The following is a 27,104-nucleotide window of genomic DNA, read 5'->3' as shown; positions in this document are numbered from 1 at the left end:
ACTATAAAAATACTTGGATTTTCTTCAACGGCATTTTTTCAGGAATCTATAGTTGAAGTGCCAAAAGCAAAAAAAAATACATTAGTTTATAAAAGTATTAGGAAAAGGCAACAAAAACTTTAAAGAAACTGATATTCAAAATTGCAAAACCAGTATTTGAAAAATCAATTTTATATTTTTAGTGTAATTGTAACAAAATAACCATAGATGATTACCGATTACTGTTACAAACCTAGATGGCGCTATAATATATATATATATAAATCTCAAGATTTTTATCACAAGTTTAGTATGCTTATCACCATGTGCTATCTCAAGTCTAGCCGCGGATTTACTGTTTACATCCATAACAGTCAAATAAGTAAACAATATCCAAATTATCATCCCGGATACATTCGACAATCGAGTATCGACATTCCGACGTTGTACGTATTGCTTTTAGTATGAAGTGTTTTTATTTTTTTAATGATGACTTTTATTTTGTACTGACACACGACTAGTGAATCTAATGTTTTCTGTGCATCTGCAGTTTAGCAATAATAACTAGCAGTTCGTAATAGTTGTAGGTCAATCTAATTTTATGCTTGTTAGGACTTGTCTCATACCTAATTAACAGCACATATGCTCTTAAATCGCTTTTACCCGCCACATTGTTTTGACAGAAAAATATAATTTTGACACAGTAGCAATTATGGATTCAGAAGTGGATTCTGCTTGGATATGTACACAAGCCATTGTAAATACTGATAGTCGATCAGACAATGAACAAGAAAAAATTAACAATGTAAGTACCTGCTTCATACATATTTCAATTATTTTTAATGGTAGGAAGGGAGGGATAATAGAAGACAATATATTGAATAAACAGATTAAGATTAACAGACTAACAAGAAGATAATTGATACAATTTTTTTTTTATCTTCATTTATCAAAAAAAAAAAAAAAATCAAATAGGATGTGATTAGTCATATATTATACTGCCTACTCGGTGTTGAATGATATAATTAATATACTTAAATGAATTATAAAATTATGCATAATTTAATAGATCCTATGATCAATAGGAAATAATATAAGGAATCAATATAAACCTATACTTTTAGGCAAAAATTGGGAAGCTTTAGGGGCTAAGCCCCTGAAACATTTTCTACATTTTTTTAAGGTTGTTCAATAGGTATTATTAATTATTATAGTGGTACTTAAGCCCCCCCCCCAAATCTCAAACACTATTTGCACCTATGCCTATAATAAACTAACTTAATAACTTAAATACAATATCATTTACTCATCATTATTTTTAATTAGTATGGATGTATTGTCTTGAATGATATGATTGACAATGGACGTTATATTCTAAAAGAAGGTGATAATACAATTGGAAGACATCCTTTAAATGATATATACATTGAACATCCGGTAAGAATAATTTTATTTTCGATCTCGATCAATTGCCTCTTGTTTGTTTTTAGGGATAGTGGACAATTCTCACTTATAATTAATTATTATGAATATCATGCAGAATAATGTTATGCTATTTTATGCTTTAAGTATTAAACATTACATGGATTTTGATATTGAACAAGATACCTGTGTTAACATAAGATTTTACAAACAATGTTTCCCAATTTTTTTCTAAAAATGAATAACTAGTTGTTTAATATACATAAATGTTTATCATAATATTTGATAATTTAAATATTTGTACATTTTTCAAGTCTAATTTTGGTAAATGAATGTTCATATTTATTTAAAAGTTATTAATAAAATCTAAATAAGACAATTCAATATAGAAATCTAACAATTTATTTTCAAAATCTATGTATTGTAATAAAGCTAGATTAATCTGTATTCAAGATGTCGGAAAGAAAATATGTTTTTACTTTTTGTATGAATAACAGTGAGTTATAATTCCCATCAAGTTATACTCAAAAATTCCTTCAAGTGGGTGGCAATTGATCAATTATTTATTTTTATAACAACATTTTGTAATATTATTTCATATATTATGTTTTTCATATTTTACTATTAGTCGGTATCGATGAACCATGCTGTTATTCAATGTGATTCTGATAGTGTTGTTCTGTTGGATAAAGGAAGTTTAAACAAAACCAAACTTAATAAGGTAACTTAAATAATACATTTTTTATAGCTTATACATTATACTTACAGTTTATTATAAATATTTTCAACACATTTTTAGAAAATCTTGAAAAAAGATGTTGCTTATTTTCTTGAAGAAAATGCTTTATTGGTATTTGGAGAAGTCCGAGCAGATTATTTTGTGAATGAAAGATCAAATGAATCTACAAATGATACCGAATCAATAGGTAATTTCTATAAGTTATAGATAGCACATTAAACACTTAAATGTACATTATAATGTATGTTTGTTCTAATTTTCAAAAATTTTTCTTTAATAGTACCGGAAAATACTTTTGCTCTCAAAGAAACTCAAAATGATGGGCTGTCCTTATCAAAATCATCTAATGTAGTAAGATTGTATATTTTTGTATTTCAATCATCATACATTTTTATTTATTTATTCTTTTCAGGTTATTAATCCAAAATCTTTTAGAACAGCCATACCTAGTTCTACATGCAAGCTAGAAAAAGAAATTCCCAAAAACGTTACTGGAACTGAATGTACTATAAATGATATTAATGATATGCACACAAAATTAAATTCTTCAAGTCCAAGTGATGAATATTTACTAGAGGCTCTTAGCCAAGTAGAGTCAACACAAAATAATGTAAATTCAAATGAAATTTTTCACAATTTATCAAATAAAGATACTCCTATTATGAATAAAACCGAATCCATGGCTGAGACAACACGAGTAGATACTCCAAGTCCTGTAATGGATCTTGAAAATTCCATTTTAACTACTGACGATCCAATAATAAATCAATTTCAATCACCTGATAAAATTAATACAGAGGTGATACGAAAAAATACTCCCAGTCCTGTAATGGATCTTAAAAGTTCCATCTTAATTACAAACAATATAGCAAAAAATATATTTCAGTCTCCCAACAAAATAAATACAGAATTAATTAGAGAAGATACTCCTAGTCCAATTATGGATTTAGGATGTTATAATGATTTTGAAAACAACCATGAAACAGATAATCATAGTATCATTTCAGCCATTCAGCCATTTCAGTCTCCAAATAAAGTTGATGAATTTGACAATACTCAGGTTCTAGAAATTGATAACAATATTGTCAAATTACACACACATACTTTAAACAATGACAATATTTTATTATCCGAACTCCAGAAAGTTGAACTTTGTAATCAATCAAATACTCCAATTAAAAACTATTCAGACATTCATAGTAATGACAATTTATCAGATTCAAAAAATATTAACTTAAATGCAAAATGCTCTGTACAATCGACAGACCACTTTTGTGGAAAAAATCATGATTTTAACAATGATAAACACAAAAAAATCGTTAATACTTTTGAAGCAGATGATGATGATGTATTCAGACATTTTATTGAAAATGAATGTGAATCTCAACAACATAATTTAGCAACGCTGGAAAATCAAGATTTTAATATATCAATTAATAAAAATATAAATACAAAATCAAAACTAACTTCTTCAATGCATGATGAAGAAACACAAAGACCTACAGAATTCAAACAACTCAATAAAACAAATACTATTACTTCTAATATCAATTCCACCAATACACATGAGGAATTAACTCAGGTTCCCGATATAGATAATGATTTCTTTAACTGTCCTACACAAAATATATCTATTACTAATAAGATACAACCAAAAGTAATTTCTTCTAATGGCAAAGAAACACAAAAACATACAGATCTCTCAAAACCTTTTAAAAATTATGCAAGTGCCACAAAAAGTACACAAGAAGACTCAACTCAGATTCCCAAAATAGACAATGATTTTTTCAATTGTCCAACACAAAAAGTATCAATCAATAAAGATACATTTTTGAAACCAAATGTATCTCTTTCAATTCATGAAGAAGAAACAAAAATACCTTTAGAGTTAACTGAACCCAAAAAAACGAATACAATTACTTATAAGACCTATTCCACCAATATACATGAAGATTTAACAGAGGCTCCAGATATGGATGATGACTTTTTTAACTGTCCTACACAAAAATTATCAATTATTAAAAAGATAAAACCACAGCCAAAAGTATCTTCTTCAACATGTGATGATAAAATACAAGATCTTTTAGAATTTTCGAAACCTGGTAAAAATAATTCAATTTTATCAAAAAGTGATTCCACCTGTATAAATGAAGAAAACACACAGATTCCCAAAATAGACGATGATTTTTTCAATTGCCCTATGCAAAAAGTATCAATTAATAAAAATATATTTTCTAAACCAAATGTATCTCTTTCAATTCATGAAGAAGAAACACAAATACCTTCAGAGTTAACCGAACCCAAAAAAACTAATATAATTACTTCTAAGACCTATTCCACCAATATACATGAAGATTTAACAGAGGCTCCAGATATGGATGATGACTTTTTTAACTGTCCTACACAAAAATTATCAATTATTAAAAAGATAAAACCACAGCCAAAAGTATCTTCTTCAACATGTGATGATAAAATACAAGATCTTTTAGAATTTTTGAAACCTGGTAAAAATAATTCAATTTTATCAAAAAGTGATTCCACCTGTATAGATGAAGAAAACACACAGATTCCCAAAATAGACGATGATTTTTTCAATTGCCCTACGCAAAAAGTATCAATTAATAAAAATATATTTTCTAAACCAAATGTATCTCCTTCAATTCATGAAGAAGAAACACAAATACCTTCAGAGTTAACCGAACCCAAAAAAACGAATACAATTACTTCTAAGACCTATTCCACCAATATACATGAAGATTTAACAGAGGCTCCAGATATGGATGATGACTTTTTTAACTGTCCTACACAAAAATTATCAATTACTAAAAAGATAAATCCACAACCAAAAGCATCTTCTTCGACACGTGATGATAAAATACAAGATCTTTTAGAATTTTCGAAACCTGGTAAAAATAATTCAATTTTGTCAAAAAGTGATTCAACCAGTATAAATGATGAAAATACACAGATTCACAAAATAGGCGATGATTTTTTCAATTGTCCAACACAAAAAGTATCAATTAATAAAAATATATTTTCTAAACCAAATGTATCTCCTTCAACTCATGAAGAAGAAACACAAATACCTTCAGAGTTAACCGAACTCAAAAAAACTAATATAATTACTTCTAAGACCTATTCCACCAATATACATGAAGATTTAACAGAGGCTCCAGATATGGATGATGACTTTTTTAACTGTCCTACACAAAAATTATCAATTACTAAAAAGATAAATCCACAACCAAAAGTATCTTCTTCGATACATGATGAAAAAATACAAGATCTTTTAGAATTTTCGAAACCTGGTAAAAATAATTCAATTTTGTCAAAAAGTGATTCAACCAGTATAAATGATGAAAATTCACAGATTCACAAAATAGGCGATGATTTTTTCAATTGTCCAACACAAAAAGTTTCAATTAATAAAAATATATTTTCTAAACCAAATGTACCTCCTTCAACTCATGAAGAAGAAACACAAATACCTTCAGAGTTAACCGAACCCAAAAAAACTAATATAATTACTTCTAAGACCTATTCCACCAATATACATGAAGATTTAACAGAGGCTCCAGATATGGATGATGACTTTTTTAACTGTCCTACACAAAAATTATCAATTACTAAAAAGATAAATCCACAACCAAAAGCATCTTCATCGACACGTGATGATAAAATACAAGATCGTTTAGAATTTTCGAAACCTGGTAAAAATAATTCAATTTTGTCAAAAAGTGATTCAACCAGTATAAAAGATGAAAACACACAGATTCCCAAAATAGACGATGATTTTTTCAATTGTCCGACACAAAAAGTATCAATTAATAAAAATATGTTTTCTAAACCAAATGTATCTCCTTCAATTCATGAAGAAGAAACACAAATACCTTCAGAGTTAACCCAACCCAATAAAATTAATACGATTACTTCTAAGACCTATTCCACCAATATACATGAAAATTTAACAGAGGCTCCAGATGTGGATGATGACTTTTTTAGCTGTCCTACACAAAAATTATCAATTACTAAAAAGATAAATCCACAACCAAAAGCATCTTCATCGACACGTGATGATAAAATACAAGATCGTTTAGAATTTTCGAAACCTGGTAAAAATAATTCAATTTTGTCAAAAAGTGATTCAACCAGTATAAATGATGAAAATACACAGATTCCCAAAATAGACGATGATTTTTTCAATTGTCCGACACAAAAATTATCAATTAATAAAAATATGTTTTCTAAACCAAATGTATCTCCTTCAATTCATGAAGAAGAAACACAAATACCTTCAGAGTTAACCCAACCCAAAAAAACTATTATAATTACTTCTAAGGCCTATTCCACCAATATACATGAAGATTTAACAGAGGCTCCAGAAGTGGATGATGACTTTTTTAGCTGTCCTACACAAAAATTATCAATTATTAAAACTATAAAACCAAAGCTAGAAGTATCTTCTACAGTACATGTAGAAGAAACACAAGAACTTTTAGAATTCCCAAAACCTATTAAAAATATTTATACCACTAGTAAACATGAAGATTCAAATCGGATTCCCATAATTGATGATGATTTTTTCAATTGTCCTACTCAAAAAATCTTAGTCCCTAAAAAAATAAATCCAGCAAATGTATTTACTACAATACACGAAGAAAACACACAAAAATCTCCAGAGATTACACAACTCAATAAGACAAATATTAATATTTCTAAGACTGATTCTACCATTAAAGATTTTTTTAGCTGCCCTACTCAAAAAGTTTTATGTAATAGTAATTCTAATATATCAATGGGTAGTAGGAAACATGAATCAGTTCCTACAATTATTAATGGAGGTGAAACTCAAGACTCGTTGATGCGATCAAAAATAAGTTTGCCTAGTAATATAAAACATCATAAAGGAAATATTGTTAATTTTACAACACAAAAAGTGCTTAATAAAGTTCATTCAAATTCTATTTCAAATTGTTCTATAAACATGAATGAAGATGTAACTATTAATCTTGAACATTTTGGTAAGTACCATAATAACATGTTTAAAGTGAACCTAATTATCTGGATTCCATTTATGTTAAATTTTTATTTTGTTTCAGATGAATCAAAAAATCATAAACAAACAGTCAAACCTGACAATCAAGACAGATGTAACGTTCAAAAATCAAAGTGTGTTGAATCTAGTACAATTAGTCTATCAAATGTCCAACTACCAGTTATTCGTAATGAGAAATCCTCAAATAATTTAAGAATTAATAAACCAAAAATTCGGGTTAGAGAAGATCTACATATTGTGTCCTATTCTGGTAGTTCAAGCAATAATTCTATGATAATCTTAAATAAATCTAATGAAAATGCTGTGTTTAATAATATCAATACTACAGTGCCTTTAAATAAAAACTTTGATTCCCCTGGTTGTTCAAAATCTATTACTAAGAACAAAAATGATTTGAACACTTCATCATCTACTAAGCAAAAACATTTTACTGATGATTCTTTACAATGTCAAGTATCTACTTCCCCTAAATATAATCACCAAATGAAACAATTGAATGAATCCATATTTAGTCCATTAAATATACCTGATGTAAGTGCAAACTCATTGTTAGAACATCATTCATCTCCAAAAACCACTGAGAATAATTTAAATACCTTAAACTGTGAACCATCTACTTCTAGTAATAATGCTTATGAATGGAAATCATTTTGGCATAAGAAAAAAGTACAAAGTCAGGTTAAAGGAAAAAATGATAAGCAAAAAAGTATTAAAATCACGCCCGAAATTAAGGAAAATAATATAGAAAGGTACCAGACAAGAGCAATAACTAGAAAACGAAAGCAAAATGGTGATGTAGAAAGCAACAAAAAAATATGCAACAGGAGTAAAATATTAGAACCATTGGTGAGTTTCATAATATATATATTTCATATAAGATATTATCCTTAATACATTTTTTTATGAATGGCATTATCAAATTATTTTAGTTATTTGATTAATAACATTAAATAATTTAATGACATTCAAAAAAATCCCATCAGAAATATTTTTAGTTTTAGTTTTTTCAGCACTAATTACACTTTCTAGTTGTTTATTACAGTTCTTCTTGAACATGATATCACTGTTTTGAATGTAAAATAGATTGTATCTATGACTGTATTATAAGTTTGAACTTTTAAATTTTTTAATTTGTGCATCCTTAAAATAAATACTTCATAGTTTCACTATATGAGCTACCTACCATGAAGTCGAAAAAATACCACTCATTTAAATTCTGTTCATGTTTAAGAAACACCCTATATTTATAATCAATAGTTCACTCATTATGTAGAATAAATATTGACTACAAAATATATATTCAGTTCAATGTGGTTTTACTATTTAAAATGTAAATTTGACAAATAAATTTAACAAGGTATAATTTTTTGTAATTTTAGGTTGAAAATTCATCAGAAGTTGTTGTTAGTTTTAGTTATCTTAAGAGTCGTCACTTGCAAGAAATGAAACAATTTGTTGGCAAAACGGGTATACTAATACAGTAATAATACTTTTATGCTGAGTGCCCTAAATATGAATTGTATTTATTAATGCTAAATGCTCTATTGTTATTAGGTGGTACGGTTACAGATGAGATTACACAGTGTTCAGTATTGGTAACAGACAAGATAAGGTGTTCAATGAAAATACTGTCAGCAATAGCCAGAGGATGTCCAATTGTCAATACCAATTGGCTCAAACACTCTTACACTGTTAAAATGTTTCAAGGTTTTTTTCTTGAGTGTTTATTATTATCAATTGTGTATAATATAATATTATTAAACATTTTTGTAGACGTTGATGATTTTATAATTGTGGATAAAGATGCAGAAAGAAAATACAAGTTTCAGTTAAAAGAATCACTGGCCAAAGCAAAGACCAAGAGACTCTTAGATGGATATAATGTATTGGTTACTCCATCAGTGAAACCTGGTCCCCAAGAAATGAAAGGTAGTGTTTTGCTTATCATAGTGATCTTTTTAATTTTTACTTATAATTAAAGATTGAATATTTATGTACTAATTATGCACTTTTAAATGTTAAAATATCCAAGAAAAAATATGAATTATGCATTATATAATTTAATTATTTTTATTTAAGAGAACTCAAAATCCAGATATGTTATTCCTGTCTAACAAACATATATCATAAATTTTGGATTCAAAATAATCTATTTTACTCTTGTTGTTTTTAAAATTAAGAGTGAATTATAACAATATTTAAAGATAATATTTTTATCATTGATACCTATAATCGAAGATAATAGTAAATAATAAAATGTCTATGCATTTGAAAAATAGTTTAAATTAAATTAATATTTTTAAATTTTTAGTGATTAAATAAAATTATACGCCCATATTATGCAGAAAAAATGAATTTAAATTAAGAATTTGTACTAACATCCAAAATAAGCAAAAATCATTGACTACAGCTATACTGTACCTATGTTTTATTTTATAATGCAGAAAATAGTAGCATGCATTTTAAACTAAATCTAGTCTTCACTTATAATTTATGTAGTGTATTGCTAAGGTAAATTATACATGTTGATTTTTTAATAACATTTTATTTTGGTTTTCAGTTATTATAACTTGTGCTGGTGGCAATTATGTTTTAAACTGGACAACAACACAATACTCAAAGGAGTTGATTGTGACATGCGATAAAGACCGTTCTCGATGGAAGTCAGCGTGGGATAATGATTCGGCCAAAATAATTGACAGTGACACCCTTGTAACATCCATCATAAGACAAAAATTGATTATCTAATGTAGATCTTTTTGGGTATTTCTTATTAAAGCTGTATAAAATGAAATATGTATAGTCACTTGTTAATCTTCTCAAAATTAATATGATCCTATATTATATTTCAATCAATTTCATCTGTACTATACTAACTACAGTGAAATCTCAGTATAGAAAATATACATATAGAATTATTGAAATGTCCACTATAGGGAGGTGTTATCGATATAAATTTTAAAGTACAAATGTCGTGAACATTAAAAAAAAGGTTTTATGAGATAAAACATATTAAAATTGATATTATTTTATTACAAAATATTTATAATTTATAGAACTTAGTTATTTTTATTTTTTATGTATTTATTAACTACTATAAATACCCTTGTATTAAAACAGCGGGTAATTATTTATGTGTTATTTATTTATCTGCAATTAAAAAAAGAGTCGTTTTTTAATAATTGTTTGCTATTTTTCATAATAATATCATGGCTTTTATGGATAACCCAATCAATTCTTTGATAAATGGATTCGAGAATTCAAAAATGAAATAACTAGTCAAATGTTCTTATTAAGTTTCATGGCCTAATTGTGGAATATTTGACAAACTAAAGAAATAATACCAGTAAAATAGTAAATTTTGATGAGTAAACTTAATGGTTTTAGGCGAAGTGGGAAGAATTCTAAGGGGTAAGGGTGTGATTAAGAGGGTTAAAAAGTGTGGAAGAGGGATATACCGGTCTATGAATGATTATAAAAGGGGCTAAGGGTTAAGGTAAAGAGGAATAAGGGTGGAAAGAGACTACAGTGATTAAGGAGTGGGAGTAAAAGGTTTTTGTGAAGGAATTAGGCAAAAGAATTAGGGTTAGGATGTGCGGAAGGGGTGGTAAAAGAGGTTGGACGGATTGGAGAGTTAAAAAAGGCTTAGAAGGTTAGGGTGTGTAACACAAGGGGGAGAAAAGGGGTTAAAGAGTAAGGGTATGTGAAAAAGGGATGTTAAGGGGTTGTAAAAGTGGTAAATGGGTCTAAGGGGCTAAGATAGGGTCAAGTGAGTAAGAGATGTTTTGAGAGGGTGTGATGTAAAGTGGATGTATGGAAAAAGGTAACTGGTAATCCCCTTCTTACCACATAATCCCTTCCAAACCTCGTTTTCTGCTTTCTAATTTTACCCCACTTTCTTCAATGACAGCTTAAAAATTAAGATATTACGTTCTGGGTGCTTAGTTTGAATTTCCAAGTGAAGCCATGGGCATTTCTTTTATTATCTTCACCTAATGATTTGTATTTTTCAAAAATCAGTGAACTTAAATTTAAAAATACCCCCGATTTGAACATTTTGAGTCCTGGATACTAGTTCTTCTGATAAACTTTCAAAACATATAACTAAATTTTTTTTTTTTTCGCAACCAATGGAACAATCTAGCCCCCAATTATGCCTCTTGGTACAAAAATATCTCACCATCTATCCCCTCTCATCCTTGGTTTCACAACCTCAAATTAAATCGTAAAATAATTACCTCTTTTTCACGTCTAAGATTTGGACACACCTTACTACCTTCTCACTCTTATAAACTTTCTCTCAATGACTCTCCTTTATGTATGTTCCACGTTCACGATCCCATGATTTGTGATATCTCACACATACTTTTTCACTGTCCCTCTCTGGTTCCCCAACGCAATACCCTCTTCACCCTAATTCACTCCTTTAATATCAAACTCGACACTCAATCCATTCTCTCTTCACCAAATGTACCAATTATTACCTCACTTTTATCCTTCTTCAACCAGACTGGTTTAAAAATTTAATTTATCTGTAATATTATTTTTGTTGTTAATCTTGCTTTCATATGTAATATTTATAATCATAATTGTCGAAGCTAATTGTTTACAAAGTTTCTTTTAATAAAAAAAAATAAAAATTTTTTTTTAAATAAAACACTTAAATTTACGGAAATACATAAATAACATTAATAATCTCTTGTTTCGTGGAAAAGAATTTAAACAATACAACAAAGCAAGCTACATGAATGACTAAGACAATAAAGAAAAATTAAAATATTTATTTTCTTTCAACACTAGAATGATTACTTAGTACAGGTTAGGTTAGGGACTTATAGTTATATAAGAAAATTTTCAAATATATTTTTACTTTTCAAAACTCGCTCATTTGATATTAACTTTTCTTTATCAAAAAAATATTATATTATATATATTCAATTTGCAATAAACATTATAATGAAATATTTTAAAATTAACAATAAACCTTAGAACAACTTCGTTTGGATTACGCTGAAGATGCTGGTACTTTTCCTTTCCTATAATGCCTTGTAAGCCACAGGCTTATATATAGCCTTATATATTGTATAAGTTTGGGAATGCAAAACTAAATAAAAACTTGTTAAAACATGTAAAATACTGGATACACTAATAGTATTATTGTAATATTGTAACATATTGATAAGGTATTATATAAAAAAAAGTACCACAGTATGTTAATTTAAATTGTTGTTCTTCTGACTTTGAAAGTATTTTCAATAATAATGACAACAATGTAACACATTACGAAGTATTTATAACGACTTGGACATTACAGGTACAACTACACTGATTATGCGACTTAAACTATGTACGACTATCGGAGTCTACTTTACCTTCGTATTCGGTAATGATCCATCAGCTTATCTTTGTTACGCGATTCGACTATTCGAGACCTCAAAGTTCAAAATGACATGGAATTTTCATTATTCTATTTATATGCATAATGTATTGTAAGTTAGAACAATAAAACTGTGCACACAACAATTCGACAACATACATCAGTGAACAAACGGAAACACGCTGTTATTGCGGGTGGATCTGCGGCCAGTGTTGCTACTACTTCTTGTGGCCGCCGTGCCGGTTCGGACAGGGTGTCGCTGCTGCAGGACTAGCCGCACCAATCGGCGGTGCAGTCTCGTGGACCAACAGATTTCGACGACGAGCACGATAGACGCCACGGCATAGCTGAAAAACAAAAACAGGAACGCCTCCTTGAGCCGCACTAGTTTAAGTACGCGGCCACGGATCTTCTCCAGCGGTAACACCTTGTTGGAGCCCAAGTGTGTGATCCAGTGGTCGACAATGCCGGTTTCGAAGAGCGTGCTGAGCACGGCGTTGACTGGCTCGATGAGGTACGAACCACCGTTGAACATGAACTGAGTGGTGTGCGTGCGCAACAGACAGCCGGGCAGGAACCGTATGGGTATCTTGACTTTGATGCGCTTAGCCTGGGGTATGGAGAAGTAGTACATGAACCGCTTGACCTCAAACAGAGCGATGTCGCGCTTCACCACCAGCCGATCGATGACCTGCTCAAAGTTGGTAGGCGGCAACAGCTGGAGCCGCTCCATGAACGTCCGCGATATCCGCGTGGTGGCCGTCGTCGCGTTCATTATGTGCATGGACCGCGGTGTGGCCATCGTAATCAACTGAGAGTTCAGGATCTCGTCCATCCGAGTGAACTCTGCGCCGTGCGCGGGTACCGTCATGAAGCTGCCCAGCGATGCTTTGTACGCCACATTTATGACCATACAGTACCAAAGCCAGTGCACCAAGAACGCCCGTAGACTACACCAGACAGGCAGGACACCTAGTGGCTGGTCAATGGCCGTGCGGTACACGAAAAACACCACAGAATCCACGCGGTGCAGCTTTTTTAGTTTTCGGAAGAAATGGAACACGCCTGTAACAATTATACGCCAACTACTGCTGCAGTTTATTACTTTATTGTAGCTTTGTGTCTTTTGCAGCACGTTAGAAATCCATGCTGATTAGCAAAAATGTTAAATCCAAAGATTTTTAAAAAATTGTATTTTATATTATGTCTAAAAGGAAATATATGAAATATTGGATGATAATATAGAGGAACCTAAATGTTGAAAACAAGTGACTATACAAAAATAGTCACTAATGTTCAACATATAATTACAATATATAGTACAGTGCACATACTCCCATTGTATGAGTTTTGTAAATCAAAAGTCAAGACCTATAATACCATGGCATTTCGAGTGTATGGTATTTGTAAAGCAGCGGTTGTCACTAGCATTTTAGAAATGGTCGAATATAATATTTGAAAATCACTTGTGGACAATTGCTTACCTACATTTTTATTTGTACATTTGTATAAAATATTTTTACAATAGTAAGCACTATAGATGGAGGGATAAATAAGGTTGGCTTGATTGCAAAAAACTATACAATAATAGTACTTCATGCTTACATTTTAATCATAATAATTAAAAATATAAAATGGCGGGTAAGTTGTGGATGTCGCTGTGCTGTACAGTAGGTTATAAGTGGGTTACTGTAATAATGGATGGAATTAAATTTGAATCCAATGATATTATATCATTGTATACGAAAAACGATTCTGAGCGAAGACGGTTTATCTGTTTAGAACATATTATAGATTATTAAAAATTTTCAAATCTTAGATTTAAAAAGAAAATTTTTTATGAATTTCTAGCTTAAAATATTTTGTGAATTTTCGTGACTTTTACGTATGTTGTCTAAAATTCAAACTTTGAATGCTTGTAAAAAAAAATTGTGAGTAAGTATTTATTTTATTTTTCAACTGATATTGTAAAAATATGATAGGAGCCATGTATTAAATTTTCAAATCTTAGATATAAAAGGAAAATATTTTATGAATTTCTAGCTTAAAATAATTTGTGAATTTTCGTGATTTTTACATAATATGTTGCAAAACTCAAACTTTGAATGCTTATAAAAAAAATCGTACCTACATATTTTTAATATTTTTTAACTGCTATTTTTACAATGTGTAAGAAGCCTTGTATTAAATTTTCAAGCTTTTCTACCGAACAAATAATTTTTTATCGATATTTATAGAAAAAAAACTAAAAAAGTTGAAAAATTAAAATGTCAGTTAACAGCTCAAAACAAATCTAAATATTTTGAAAATTTAATCAAATATATAAAATGCCTATATAAACATTCAGTCAAAATTTCAAGTATCTGCGGTCATTTTTTTTAGAGTTACGCCAAAATAAGGAAATAGCCAAAAGTGAAAATACAATGTTGTAAAAATTTAAATTTCAAATGCTCATAAAAATTTAATTTGAATTTCCGGTGGACTTTTTATTCGTGATAAAGATTGAAAAACTTGTAAGGAATCTTGTATTAAATTTTTAAATCTTAGATTTAAAAAGAACATTTTTTATGAATTTCTAGCTTAAAATAATTTGTGAATTTTCGTGATTTTTACGTATTTTGTCAAAATTCAAACTTTGAATGCTTTTAAAAAAGAATTGTGACTATGAATTTATTTTATTTTTCAACTGCTATTGTAACAATATGTTAAGAGCCTTGTATTAAATTTTTAAGCTTTTCTACCTAACAAATAAATTTTTATCGATATTAATTTTTAAAAAACTAATAATGATCGAAAATTTCAAATGCCTGTGAATAGTTCAACTTAAGTCGAAAATTTTTGAAAATTGCATCGTGGATAGAATATACTTATATAAACATTCGATGAAAATTTCATGTACCTATGTTCATTTGTTTTAAAGTTACATCAAAAACCAAAATCGATTTTGTCGAAAAATGAATGTGTGTAAAATTTCCCGTTTTTTCCTTAACTTTTGGTTTGTTTTTCTCGATTATTTAGAAAAGTATTAAGAATTTTTGACCACCAAAGTACCAACTAGATTCACTTTCTGATCGAACGAGGTACTGAAGACAAAAATCGAAGCAATTTTACTGCCCCAAAACGTGATGATATAGACACAAAAAAAAAACACATCATGGTAAAATGTACAAGTGTTCACTGAATTTAGTGCAGAATAGTAAAATAATAATAACAATAATATTGTGACAGGATATTTCGTTGGCAAAGAGATTTTTTCTTGAACTTTTGATTTTGGAGTTCAGAATGTACAATTTAATTTTTGTGCAGGCTGTATTAAATTTTTTAAACGGCCGCGTAGTAGTTGGGACCGCTGTTGCAGATTATATACGTACGATACGTGAATACGTGATAAATGAATGTTATTACTTTATTAGGTACTTATTAGTGCTAAGATTTAGGCATAAATTCACTTTATAACTACCCAGCACATTTTTTGAATTTTTTTTCGAAATATACGCATTTCTGCGAGTTAAGAACGATGGTGCAAAAAAAAAAACAGCGCGGACGCCATTATTTTGGAAGTTATAGCCATCCAAAGTTTGCGATTTTACGTTAATACGCATGCGCGCAACACTGCTTTATAATGAGCCGTGGAGCGTAGCGGCGTATGCCGATACATGCGTAATCACTGCAACTTTTAATTGACATAACTTTTAAGCGAGTGACCATGCTAACGGCCATCGAGTCTGGCGACCGGAGCCGATAGGCGAAGGGAGCCACCATACTTATGTTATCTACTTTAACCACCAAGGTTAAAATTACTTGTTAGGTCATCCGTCTGCCCACAGGTCATATTTTGGTTTTGGAATGTTGACCATTTTAAAAATCTTAAGATAGTTTTGAAATTTGACCATCTCTAAACAATATTAAAACTAAAATCCCAAACCTAACGATTTAGAGCTAATTTGATAGGCACTGTTTATATACTCTGATCCTGGAACTACAAAATTTGCACATTAATTTAAATTCTAAAACCATTCTTAGAATAACTATATTCTTGAACTTACTATGGTGTTATTGGACATTTGTTGGAATTATTTTTAAACAAAAATATGTTGTGCTGATGTAAAAAAGGAAGATTTAAAATTGTTCAAGTTGTTGGGCTCCAGAACTTTTTTAGTATTAAAGTCACGGTCGTAGGTTTTAAAACAAAATATGTAAATATGTAGAGCTAGGAGATATTTGTAATATTTAAAAATTACATTTGTCATTATTTTATACATAATATAGTACCTATAATATTATACATCCGAGATTCGGGACGATTAAACATCATAAAATTTAAAATATTTATAAATAAAATTATGGGGCCAATTTGGAGCCACTAACTTTTCTTAGTGTGTCAGGCTCCCCTAGTTCCTCCTCGGTGGCGTGCCCGAGGAATAGATTCATACATTTTAAGTAAAACAAAAATGTAGTGTAAATCTTAATGGTAAAATTAAAAATAACTATATACTAAATTACGCAATTACCGACAACAATCACGAACATCAATCCGATGAACAACCATCCGATTTTATCAAACTCGTTAACGTAATTGGTCCAAGACTGCGGCGGAGGGCCAGCCCGGTAGGGAACGGCCCATCCCAGACAGTCGATACTCGTGGTCCGAGCCAATTCTGTGTTGTACGCATTGTTGTGCGTGGCGTACGAGTACCATCCGAATGCCAAGTCAGCCTCCTCTGAGTATAGCATGGCCGTTATGTTGTCGAGCACTTCAGCGCTATTGTACCAACTGAACATCTCAGACACATTGCCCTTAGGTGACATGATGATCGGCGTGAAGTTCATGTATCTGGCCACGATCTCTAGCACCTTGCCACCGACGCCCGACATGGTCCAAACCGGGTGCTTTGCAGTCCCATCGCCGGGCCGCAACACCGTGTCGGGTGGGTGTTCATTGCCGGCACACCGCAGTGGACAGCCGAGCATGTTGCTGGTCTTCGGTTTGCTAGAGAACAGGTCGGCGCCCACCCTGAACTTCCCATTCGCCCACCGGTCCAGTAGAAACGGCCGGCCCAGCTTGTTGCAACCGTAGTAAGAGAACGGCCGGTATGTATACGCGTTCACGCCACCGCTGTCCATCCGGACAAGCCCAACCACGTTTACGTGCTTGCCTCCTTTCCAGAAGTGCATGAACGTGCGCCGGATGTTGTTCATGGGTATCTGCCTCGTCCACACCGCAACGAAGTGGCTCTGCTGCGTGGCGTTCAGCAATTGCGTATACAGCCTGTCCTCGGCCAGGAACGCGAACACACCGCCTTTTGTCTGTTGCTGCGGCGGGGAGTCCGCGGTGAACGACGAATACGGCACAATGATTTTGGGGCTTTGCACGGCCATAGCAAACGCGTCAACCGCGGTCGCGTACTCCGCTGTTCCTGACCGCCGGAAGTACATGTAAACGGTACGACGGTCAAAGTAAGTACGCGTCACATTCGCCAAGCACTCGAATACCTCGGCAGCGTATCCGCCGCTGCCATTATTTTGGGCAGTGGCCAGCGACATCGAAACCTCGTCGGCTAATGACGTCATACCTGCAGTAACCAAGGACATCGCAAAGCTTAAGAACGACAGCACGGATAACATTATCACGTCAAGTCCTCGGCTGTGAGTAGTGTTGTTCGTTGGTGGTTCGCCGTCCACTGACGAGGTTACGACCAAAGTGCGGAAGAAAAACGGAAACAAAATATTAATTAAAAAACCGATACTTGACTTGTCTTGTTCATTTGACATTGAGTAATTAAAAAAACGTGTAGTCAATGGGGTCATAAACGTCACTCATTGACTGTTGTTTAAATGCAATTAATAACTTAGTATGGCAGTTTTCACCATAAAAATGTTTTTGAGTCGATATATTTTGTTTATCAAGCAGTGTAACATGAATAAAGTTATTAATTAATAACAACTATTCACGATTTAATTTTTGAAGCGCGAGAGAAAAAAAAATAATCACAAGGAAAAAAATTGTCTTTCTAGCAAAATATATTTCTTTTCACAAAAAATATGGTTTACATTTAAAATATTTATAAAATAAGATCATAATAATATATTTATATATAATATTTGTAGACAATAAACTAAAACGTCTAGAAAAAATGTTTACAACAAAAAAATAAATGTAATATCATAATAAACCAAACATAAATATTACATTACTGAACGAGTTGGGAACATTGAACAAACTCTTATTTAAAAATTCAACAATATAAATATACAGCTTATGAAATATTCTCATATTGCACGCCTACTATAAAATAATAACGACTTTATAAAATTATTAACTTACAGATTGGTTTATGTTATTCCTCTTGAGGCACTACAAAATAACATTGTTCACTCGCTATTTAAAAACAAGAAGCATAGAAAAAATGTCATAAAACACTCTGTATATAATTTACTATCATTGTAAGTAGCATACCATTATTTATTTAATACGTAATAAACAAACTAAGATGAACATTTTGAATGAGTAAATATAATTTACTAAAATAATTATTAGTAACAAAATTTGAACAATATAACTTATATGTAATTTACAAACAGTGTGCAATATAGGTTGAAAAGAAAATGGCAGAAAATTTAACTTCTAGACATAATAATTATTTTGCATATTATATGATACAATAAATAATCATTAAAAATTATATTCGCTCAGAAAAAAATTAAGTACACTTTTTTACGGAAAAATTTTCTTTACGCCTTCCAAGAATAAGATATATATATATAAAGGTTTAACAGTAAAATTACCTGCAATAAAATCATGGAAGAGAATTTCATCTACATTCATAAGAAAATCTATAGTCGATATGCCAATTCAATCAAACAGTATTTTACAATTAATTTTTAGTGATTTAAGTTTTTATCCTTAAAACTATTAAACTAGTTAATAAAAATATCAAACATTTGTTTATTTGTAACAGATCTAGATAAAATTATCCTCCATAATTTGACATCTTATTTGATTCTTTTATTATGTGTACTTGGAAGGTGTAAAACAAGTTTTAGTAATTATGTAATATTGCAACATCATAGTGAGATTATATTTTAGTTACCAGCAATTATTTATCAAAAAATATTATTGATAGAGAGCATAATATGGCCATATTTTACAAAATGTTTACATAATTAATAAGACAAATAAATCTTATAGGAATATATTTTGTATATCACTTAATTATTTTATTTTTTTTAAAAGCTTTAAAAATTTAGGGTAAAAAAAAAAACAACAAATAAATGGTCTTTAATAATAATAATAAAAAAAAAAATATAGTTATAAGAAAAGCGAGCACCAAACATATAGTACAGCTAAATAAAACTAATTTTAATTTACAAAAAGTTAAATTTCATAAGTTTATTTAATATAAAAGTACCTGGTATTTTATAGTAAAATTATTTTACTAATATTGAATATAACAGGTTTATTTAACTCATATTGATGGTTTAGTTAAAATAAAAAAAAAATTATACCTTGATACTAAAAATTAAGTTTATAAAGCATGCTGGCTTATGAAACAGATGATATAGCATTGTGAGGAGATCCCATGGCACATAAAACTTTATCTAACCATTGTAATGGTCCATTTAAATGTATCTCAATCCAACAAGGAGTGCTAGTAACATCTTGTCGATGATACTCAGCTCCCCAGCCTTTCACAAATGACATCCTAAACAGACATTCATTTATATTTAATTTTACTACATTATCAGTAATAAATATTTTAAAAATTACCTAATTGTACACATTTTGGTAAGCTCAAATACTGCTTCATAGCCTGAATTCACAGATTCTGTGAGTAAAGTTGCAAATTGTTGATTATTGAATATACGCAAAGAACATCCAGCCGGTATTTTACACACTGTTAATGGATGAAAATTATGATGGTGATTGCAGTTACGTGACTGTACAAAAACCGCTGAGTCTGATAAACATTCTGCATATACTTCACCACCAATGTAATGCAATTGAATGCCTAAATTAAATAAAAAACAATAAATATTAAAAAGTATTTCATTTTAACGTAATGATTGATTTATTTAACATTTACTACTTTAAGATTAAGATTAAGAGGACGCTACACAAACATTTGTTGTCTCCGTTTTACATGTGCATGACATAAGAAATTTATGCTCATCAAATCAAGTTTAGCTCTGTTAGTTTAAAAACTAGAATGAATCAACCAATTATGAAACTTGATGTTAAAAACATTATCTGTATTTGTATGTGGTTTTTTTTTCCATAGTTCAATATTGTAGTAAATTATGTGAATATAAAAAATACTCATAACTCATTTAAGAACTAACTGATTGTAAAAAACCCACATACAAACACAGATGATGTTCTTACCATGAAGTTTCATAATAGGTCAATTTACTTCAATTTTTCAACTAATAAATTAAACGTGATTTGCTAAGCCTAAATTTGCTATGTTACACACTTGTACGACGAAGACAACAAATATGTGTGTAGCATCTTTTTAAATAATTAGTGTTATTTTTTATTAAATAAATTTACACAATATATCGCTGAAGTTAAGATTTTATACAAAACCTAAATTGAAAACAAACTACTGATTAAAAACAAATCTACTTCTTCATCACAGTAATTTGAGAAGGTTGGGTTGTTTTAGTGTGGTTATTTGTATATGCACGGCTATGCCAATTAATAAAAATTAAATTAGTAAAATCAGCCCTGATTTTTCATACACTATATGAGCTTCATTGTTAATTTGTAAGGTTAAATGCCATTTGACATTAAAAACAACATGACCAAATTTTTAGCGATTTTGTTTTTCATTTTTCTTGAACAATTAAAATAGTTAGAAATTTTTTTTTTGCTTTCCACTATTGATATATTTTTAATTGAATTGTATATAGTTGTACATGGAAGAGCTTGGAAAAATAACAGGGGCCAAGCAAACAACATACATTTTTGTTATATTCTATATAATGAAAAGTAAATATATAATCTATAAGTATATATATATATAAATATAATATTTTCAAACAAATACTTTCCTTGAAATCTAAAAGGCTTAATTTAAACTTTAGATAGTGCCTATTAAAAACTTTTTGCAATAACAATAAATACACATACATTAAAACTAAACTTCTAATTTACAAATCTCTAATCAAACCCATCTAGACATATGGCATACAGCTATGGGGTAATGCTAAAAGATCTAATATCAACAAAATTCAAACTTTTCAAAATATTGCACTAAGGAAACTACTTAATGCTCCACCTTATGTCTCTAACTACTCCATACATTTAGATCTCAGAATGAAATCCGTTCAAGACGAAGCAAAACACTATTATAAGAGTTTACACATTAAGTTACTCAATCATCCTAACCCACTAATACAAAACCTAGCAGTACCTCCAACAAAATAGAACACTGTTTACATTTGATCAATTTGGTACAACAATTTATTATTGATTTCAAAATGTATTGATTCCTAATTTAACTGAAATTCTTGTTTTATACTTAGTTACTTGTTGAATGTCTAATTCTATATCTTTAATTATAATTATTTATTTTTAATTCTGCATTGGCTATGTAAATCTCAATATTGAACGAGTATTTATTTATTTAAACAAGTTCTTTGAAATAAATGAATGATAATCAAATAAATCAAAAAGTGAAATTTTAAATAAATTATCAGTCATAATAAGATCTACATATATCTTTAATTATATTACCTCTTCCGATATGTCGCCTAGTGTTTTCAATTGTTTGATTTCGATTAACATTGGATAGTTGTCCAAGGCAAAATCGGTTTAAATTATTACTTGGATTAGTGAAACCATCCACAACTACAACGGGAGATTGACAATGAAATAGTTCTCCAACTCTACTATTTAATTCATAATATGCTATGCTTGCCCAACTAGCTTGTTCCTGTGAGTAAACAATTTCTAAGTCAGTTATTTATCAACAAACTTAATTTTAAATGTTATTTTATTTTACCTGATATAAAACTTGTGTCCCAGATGCAGGACTCATAGCTTTTTCATCAGGCCCAGGAGAACTTCCTAATTCTAAAAATATTTTAAACATGAATAGGTATATTATTAATTCAAGTTTTAATTACAATTTATTAATAAGTTTATTCACCTGATAGAGCGCTGCTCTGAAAGGGACTATTTGGTGGAGGACTTGATGATGGAGAATTGGGTCCTTGATTATAATTATTGTACTGAAGGTTTTCCGGCATTTGACGGAACATCATAGGGGGTAGCTGACTTTGTCTTGGTACCAATACAGGAGGTAGAACTAAAAATTAAATAATATAACTTGTTAGTTTAATATAATTTTACTTCTAACATTTGTAAGTAATTTATGTTTTAAACAATTTGTATATTCTATTAGAAATAAATTTAGAAAAACTGTGAAGTCTCAGAAAGATGATTGGCCTATAGTTGGCAACCAACAAGACTACAGAACCAATTTTTTTCCAACTTTATTTAGAATATAATATAATATGTAACTATGTAAGTTTAATTATTTTTTAATATGTTTATATTAAACTTGGTAAATATACAACTAAAATATTTTAGTGAATATCATCATGAATCGAGATAATCTCTTTCAATTAGGTAATAAGTGAATAAGATAAGTACAAAATTGAAATATACATATTAACATGAATGAAGTGGACTGCTTATAACACAAACAACGATAATAATAAATGTACCTACTAAGTAGTTAATATTAAAAATTTCTGCCATCAATTTTGTTACTATAAATTTTAGAGGAAATATTAACAAAAATAATTCAATACAATTTTTTCATTAAAAAAACAATTATTGATTTTAACTTTTGTTAATACTTAAAAAATACAATAAATTTGTTTACTTAAATAGGGCTTGGCTTACCAGGACTTTCAACACGTTTGTAGTGATAAGGGTTAATACAAACATCTTTCTGTTTATTTTGAGTGGAGAATGGAAATTGACAATGGTCAAGCGGTTTAAGCTCATGATGGGTTTGGAGATCTGGCCATCGCCATACACGGCAGTATATAACGTGAGGTAAACTTTTTCGATGCGACACCTGAACAAAATAAAACACATAGCAATTACATTACCACAATATTGATTAAATATCGGCAAGCGGTTTGATTACGGTGTGTTATTGTTAAGTACCTGTAGTCGTCCGTCGAGACTTCTTGGTATGGTGACGCACTTGCTTGGCTGTCCCGGACAGCTGAGTGCTTTTTCCAACTCTTCAATAGCGCCTTTGGTTTTTTTCAGTTTCTTGACAAGTGCGTCGACTGCTTTTTCAGCCCATTTCTCCTCTTCGTCACCCTGCTTCCAGCCCAACAGTTTCTTAACGGCCGGGCTGGTAAACGAGAACAGGCTGTTTATCGATGAAATTGTCGACGACGAACGGCCCGAATCGAACTCGTCCACCTCCATTACACGAGATCAATAAATTTAATAAATCAAACACACGAATGGAAATATTCGAAGACCAGAAACCTTAGACACCAGATAAGTGAAGAACAGACAACAGCAAGAAAAAACTAATAAGTTCTTATATTATTTATTTATTGTTATTATTGTTGTTCGGGGGAAGAGAGAAAGGAAAACGCGCATCATTGATTAGAATCCAACGGTGGACAGTGGCGGCTGTTCAGACGGATACGTTCCGGAGCGAACTGCGGCAACGTCGTAGCGGAGTGTTACACACACATTTGTTACGGTCCCCTGACGGTGCGCGCGCCTGCGACGTTGCCGGATTTTGCGTCTCAGCAGGTGTACCGGGACTGCGTTTTTGGAGACATGCGTACCGATAATTTGTTCGATTTCAAAGTTCAAACCGCGGGCTCTGGTAACGACGAAACTTTTATCGACCGTTATATACGACAAGCTCACACGCGGTATGACTTTCAAACAGAGCAGTATTGCTATACTGGTACAACAAAGCCGCGTATGAGAACGTGGGACAGTGATCGTGTTTCATCTGTAACCGTCGTGTGATTAATGGACAACAATCAAAATACAATTATGTGGTCGCCGCAATAAACGTTAATCGCGGACGAGACGTGTCGCCGGCGATAAATAATATTATAAATTCTCTTCTTCATTGCAATATTGCAGTCGCAGTATAGCGAGAACGGACTAGTTCGTAGTGTTCGTACGCACGCGCGCATGAGTTCGAAGTTGGTACAACACGTTTCGGCGGCTCTGCAGGTATACGAATGTACCATAGGTATTAGGTACTACGCCTGTACATCTTGGCGACGAGGCGGGTGGGAGCAGCCGTCTGGCGCCTGTACGGTCCAGTCCGATTTTCCCTTTTTTTCCTCCGCCGACATAGGTATTATATTTTATTGTATATATTTTAGATAACGTCAAAGTGATATTCAATAGATAAATTAATATATTTATAAAGTGAAGTACGCCATATCAATAATATATGTTATGTACAGCTTTTAAAGTGCGTACTACTAGTGTTCGACATGATGTACGTTGTCCACACTCTTTTCTCGTTCCCTGATTATTCACCCTCCCGAGACCCGGTCCTTTGGCTTACAAGTTACAATATCATATGCAATTCATAGAACAAAATATTACTCATTTTGATATGCATATGTTGCTGGAGTTGACCAAAAGAAAACAGCAATATATATGCATATTACAAAATATATTTACGCGCTTTTAAAAAAAAATCGGGAAAAAAATAGTGCATCATTCACAACATATTGTCCGCGCGGTAGATTTATCGACTCTTTCTGCACTTGCAAATCGTAGGCTAGACACCTATTTGCTGCAATATAAGAAACATGATTTTATTTTAAAACGATCGGTTCAGTGGCTATATCTATCCGCCTACACAAACATTAATACAGTGTTTTTTATGATGATTGACGGTACGAAAATAGATCATAAAAATATTTTTCATGTCTTTTCGATTTCTGTAATAGAATCAGTACGCTATGTCTACATATTACATTTTCGGCGCCTGTTCGTGTTTTTGTACAATAGCAACCGCAACAAAGACGTCGATACTAAATTTAATGGGTTTAGGTAAAGACCGGCGCTCCCCTGCAAAATAATATTTTATAAATAAATCGCCGGAATTTAGTGCAGAAGCAATGGTCCAGCGAGGTACCTATAGTATTGTCCCGCCATACTGTCGCCATTCGCCGCCATCCCCATATAATCGTGCTGAAGCCTAAACGAAATCTGCTCTCATATTTTATATGCATCGAGCATCTATGTTACATATTTGCATTTATTATACAGGGTACAAACATTTCTCCAACACTGTAAAGCGATTTTTATTTGTTTCATATTTCTTTCCGTCTTACAATTACAAGTGTGTAACCTAGGACCTAGCAAATTTACGCTTAGCAGATCACGTTTAATTCCTTATAGTTTAAAAATTTGTCTAAATTGACCTATTATAAAACTTAATGATAAGAACATTATCTGTGTTTTTATGTGGTTTTTTTACAATCACTTAGTTTTTAAGTGAATTATGAATATTTTTAATTTACACATTTTATATACGCATAATTTACTACGAAATTGAACTATCGACAAAAATCCATATACAAACACAGATAATGTTCTTAACATCAAGTTTCATTATTAGGTTGATTCATTCTAATTTTTAAACTAACAGAGCTAAACGTGATTTGCTGAGCGTAAATTGATTTGCCTAATAAATAACCCCAAAAAAATAACCCTTTAATAAAAATGGTTTGTAAATAATAAAGTATAAATTTGTAATACAATGTCAATAATATATAAATAAAAAATTCTCATTATAAATGTGGAATACAATAGAATTTCCTCGGCACCAAGAGGAATAATTGATTTTAAATAGTCAACACCTTCTTGTAACCTTCTTGTATTTATTGGCAAAAAAGCCAAGCCATCTAACATACCACAGAATTCATTAAAATCATAATCTTCTTGGTATTTTTGTTTTAATCCTAATTCTGCCAATTTTCTGTGGGTACTCTGGCAGAGGTGATAGAAACATCCGTTTCTTATTAAATGTTCACCTAATTCATTTTTTGCTGCATTTATTACTGCCTTTTCGAAGTCTATTTTTATATTTTTCGGATCTGGAAAAAGGTTGTTCTTTTCGCAGACTGATAAAATAGCTTTGAGCATTATTTCGTAAGTAAATTGACTTTTTTTCAAGTAAACAGTACAGAACAGTAAAAAATTCACTATATTTTTCAATTCGTATGATGTAGAGTTGCGAGAAATGTAAATGCGAGAATTTAAACATTTTAAACACTCTTTGTGTACAACATACATGAAATTTTTAAACGCCAACTGTACTTTGCCCTTCTGGCCTTTTGGCTCTCGAAAATATCTAGACTATCCATAACTATTCAAAGATAAATTAAAACAAATGCTTAGCGAATTATATAATATACAAAAGAACACTGTAGTACGTCACTGTAGTACCGAGTACAGCGAAATGAACACACACAAAATTGACGAACTTTATAAATTACCGCATTAC

General features: G+C 30.8%; 3 protein-coding genes and 1 long non-coding RNA gene across 8 annotated transcripts in view; 2 read left to right on the top strand and 2 right to left on the bottom strand.

Moving 5' to 3' along the window:
• The first annotated feature begins 321 nt into the window (after window positions 1-321).
• On the top strand, window positions 322-9,990 carry LOC107169012 (uncharacterized). 4 transcript variants are annotated; one of them, XM_089228003.1, is made up of 12 exons: window positions 322-425; window positions 684-784; window positions 1,306-1,416; window positions 2,030-2,122; window positions 2,201-2,327; window positions 2,421-2,491; window positions 2,553-7,161; window positions 7,240-8,042; window positions 8,576-8,663; window positions 8,751-8,903; window positions 8,970-9,125; window positions 9,757-9,990. In XM_089228003.1, the coding sequence occupies exons 2-12, from the start codon at window positions 692-694 to the stop codon at window positions 9,942-9,944; spliced, it is 6,492 nt and encodes a 2,163-aa protein (XP_089084129.1). In that variant the 5' UTR covers window positions 322-425; window positions 684-691; the 3' UTR covers window positions 9,945-9,990. The 4 variants fall into 4 exon arrangements, with proteins under 4 accessions (XP_089084129.1, XP_089084132.1, XP_089084131.1 ...); XM_089228004.1 differs by having other exon boundaries at window positions 356-784; window positions 2,421-2,488; XM_089228005.1 differs by lacking the exons at window positions 8,970-9,125; window positions 9,757-9,990 and having other exon boundaries at window positions 352-784; window positions 8,576-8,676.
• A 2,417-nt stretch (window positions 9,991-12,407) lies between these two features.
• LOC107169015 (uncharacterized) lies at window positions 12,408-18,501 on the bottom strand. The gene is made up of 2 exons (XM_089228007.1): window positions 17,085-18,501; window positions 12,408-13,638 (listed from the first exon to the last, which is right to left on the bottom strand). The coding sequence occupies exons 1-2, from the start codon at window positions 18,379-18,381 to the stop codon at window positions 12,734-12,736; spliced, it is 2,202 nt and encodes a 733-aa protein (XP_089084133.1). The 5' UTR covers window positions 18,382-18,501; the 3' UTR covers window positions 12,408-12,733.
• Window positions 18,502-18,576: 75 nt separating this feature from the next.
• Window positions 18,577-24,442, bottom strand: LOC107169019 (protein mothers against dpp-like). The gene is made up of 7 exons (XM_015518602.2): window positions 23,759-24,442; window positions 23,489-23,666; window positions 22,728-22,886; window positions 22,581-22,651; window positions 22,313-22,511; window positions 20,342-20,582; window positions 18,577-20,276 (listed from the first exon to the last, which is right to left on the bottom strand). Exons 1-7 carry the CDS (start codon window positions 24,029-24,031, stop codon window positions 20,117-20,119), a joined length of 1,281 nt encoding a protein of 426 aa, XP_015374088.1. The 5' UTR covers window positions 24,032-24,442; the 3' UTR covers window positions 18,577-20,116.
• The window catches only part of LOC149056174 (uncharacterized), a 35,900-nt gene continuing 33,229 nt past the window's right edge, over window positions 24,434-27,104 (top strand). For both annotated transcript variants that reach the window (XR_016191804.1, XR_016191803.1), the window contains exon 1: window positions 24,434-24,935. This is a non-coding gene — a long non-coding RNA (uncharacterized LOC149056174). The remainder of the gene's footprint in view (window positions 24,936-27,104) is intronic.

This window comes from Diuraphis noxia, unplaced genomic scaffold (assembly GCF_037042655.1).
Source record: "Diuraphis noxia isolate RWA-SAM2 unplaced genomic scaffold, SU_Dnox_SAM2 contig0004, whole genome shotgun sequence".
Classification (NCBI taxonomy): Eukaryota; Metazoa; Arthropoda; class Insecta; order Hemiptera; family Aphididae; genus Diuraphis; species Diuraphis noxia.
The sequence above is the reverse complement of the archived record's forward strand: the minus strand, read 5'-3'. Positions and strand labels throughout refer to the sequence as shown.

Coding starts and splice junctions, on each gene's coding strand:
- LOC107169015 (XM_089228007.1), bottom strand. CDS start 18,381: ATGACCCCATTGACTACACGTTTTTTTAATTACTCAATGTCAAATGAA. Junction 13,639..17,084: donor GATGTTCGTGATTGTTGTCG/GTAATTGCGTAA, acceptor TAATTGTTACAG/GCGTGTTCCATTTCTTCCGA.
- LOC107169019 (XM_015518602.2), bottom strand. CDS start 24,031: ATGGAGGTGGACGAGTTCGATTCGGGCCGTTCGTCGTCGACAATTTCA. Junction 22,887..23,488: donor CAAACGTGTTGAAAGTCCTG/GTAAGCCAAGCC, acceptor TTTAATTTTTAG/TTCTACCTCCTGTATTGGTA. Junction 20,583..22,312: donor TAGGCGACATATCGGAAGAG/GTAATATAATTA, acceptor TATTTAATTTAG/GCATTCAATTGCATTACATT.
- LOC107169012 (XM_089228003.1), top strand. CDS start 692: ATGGATTCAGAAGTGGATTCTGCTTGGATATGTACACAAGCCATTGTA. Junction 2,328..2,420: donor AAATGATACCGAATCAATAG/GTAATTTCTATA, acceptor TTTCTTTAATAG/TACCGGAAAATACTTTTGCT. Junction 8,904..8,969: donor CACTGTTAAAATGTTTCAAG/GTTTTTTTCTTG, acceptor ACATTTTTGTAG/ACGTTGATGATTTTATAATT.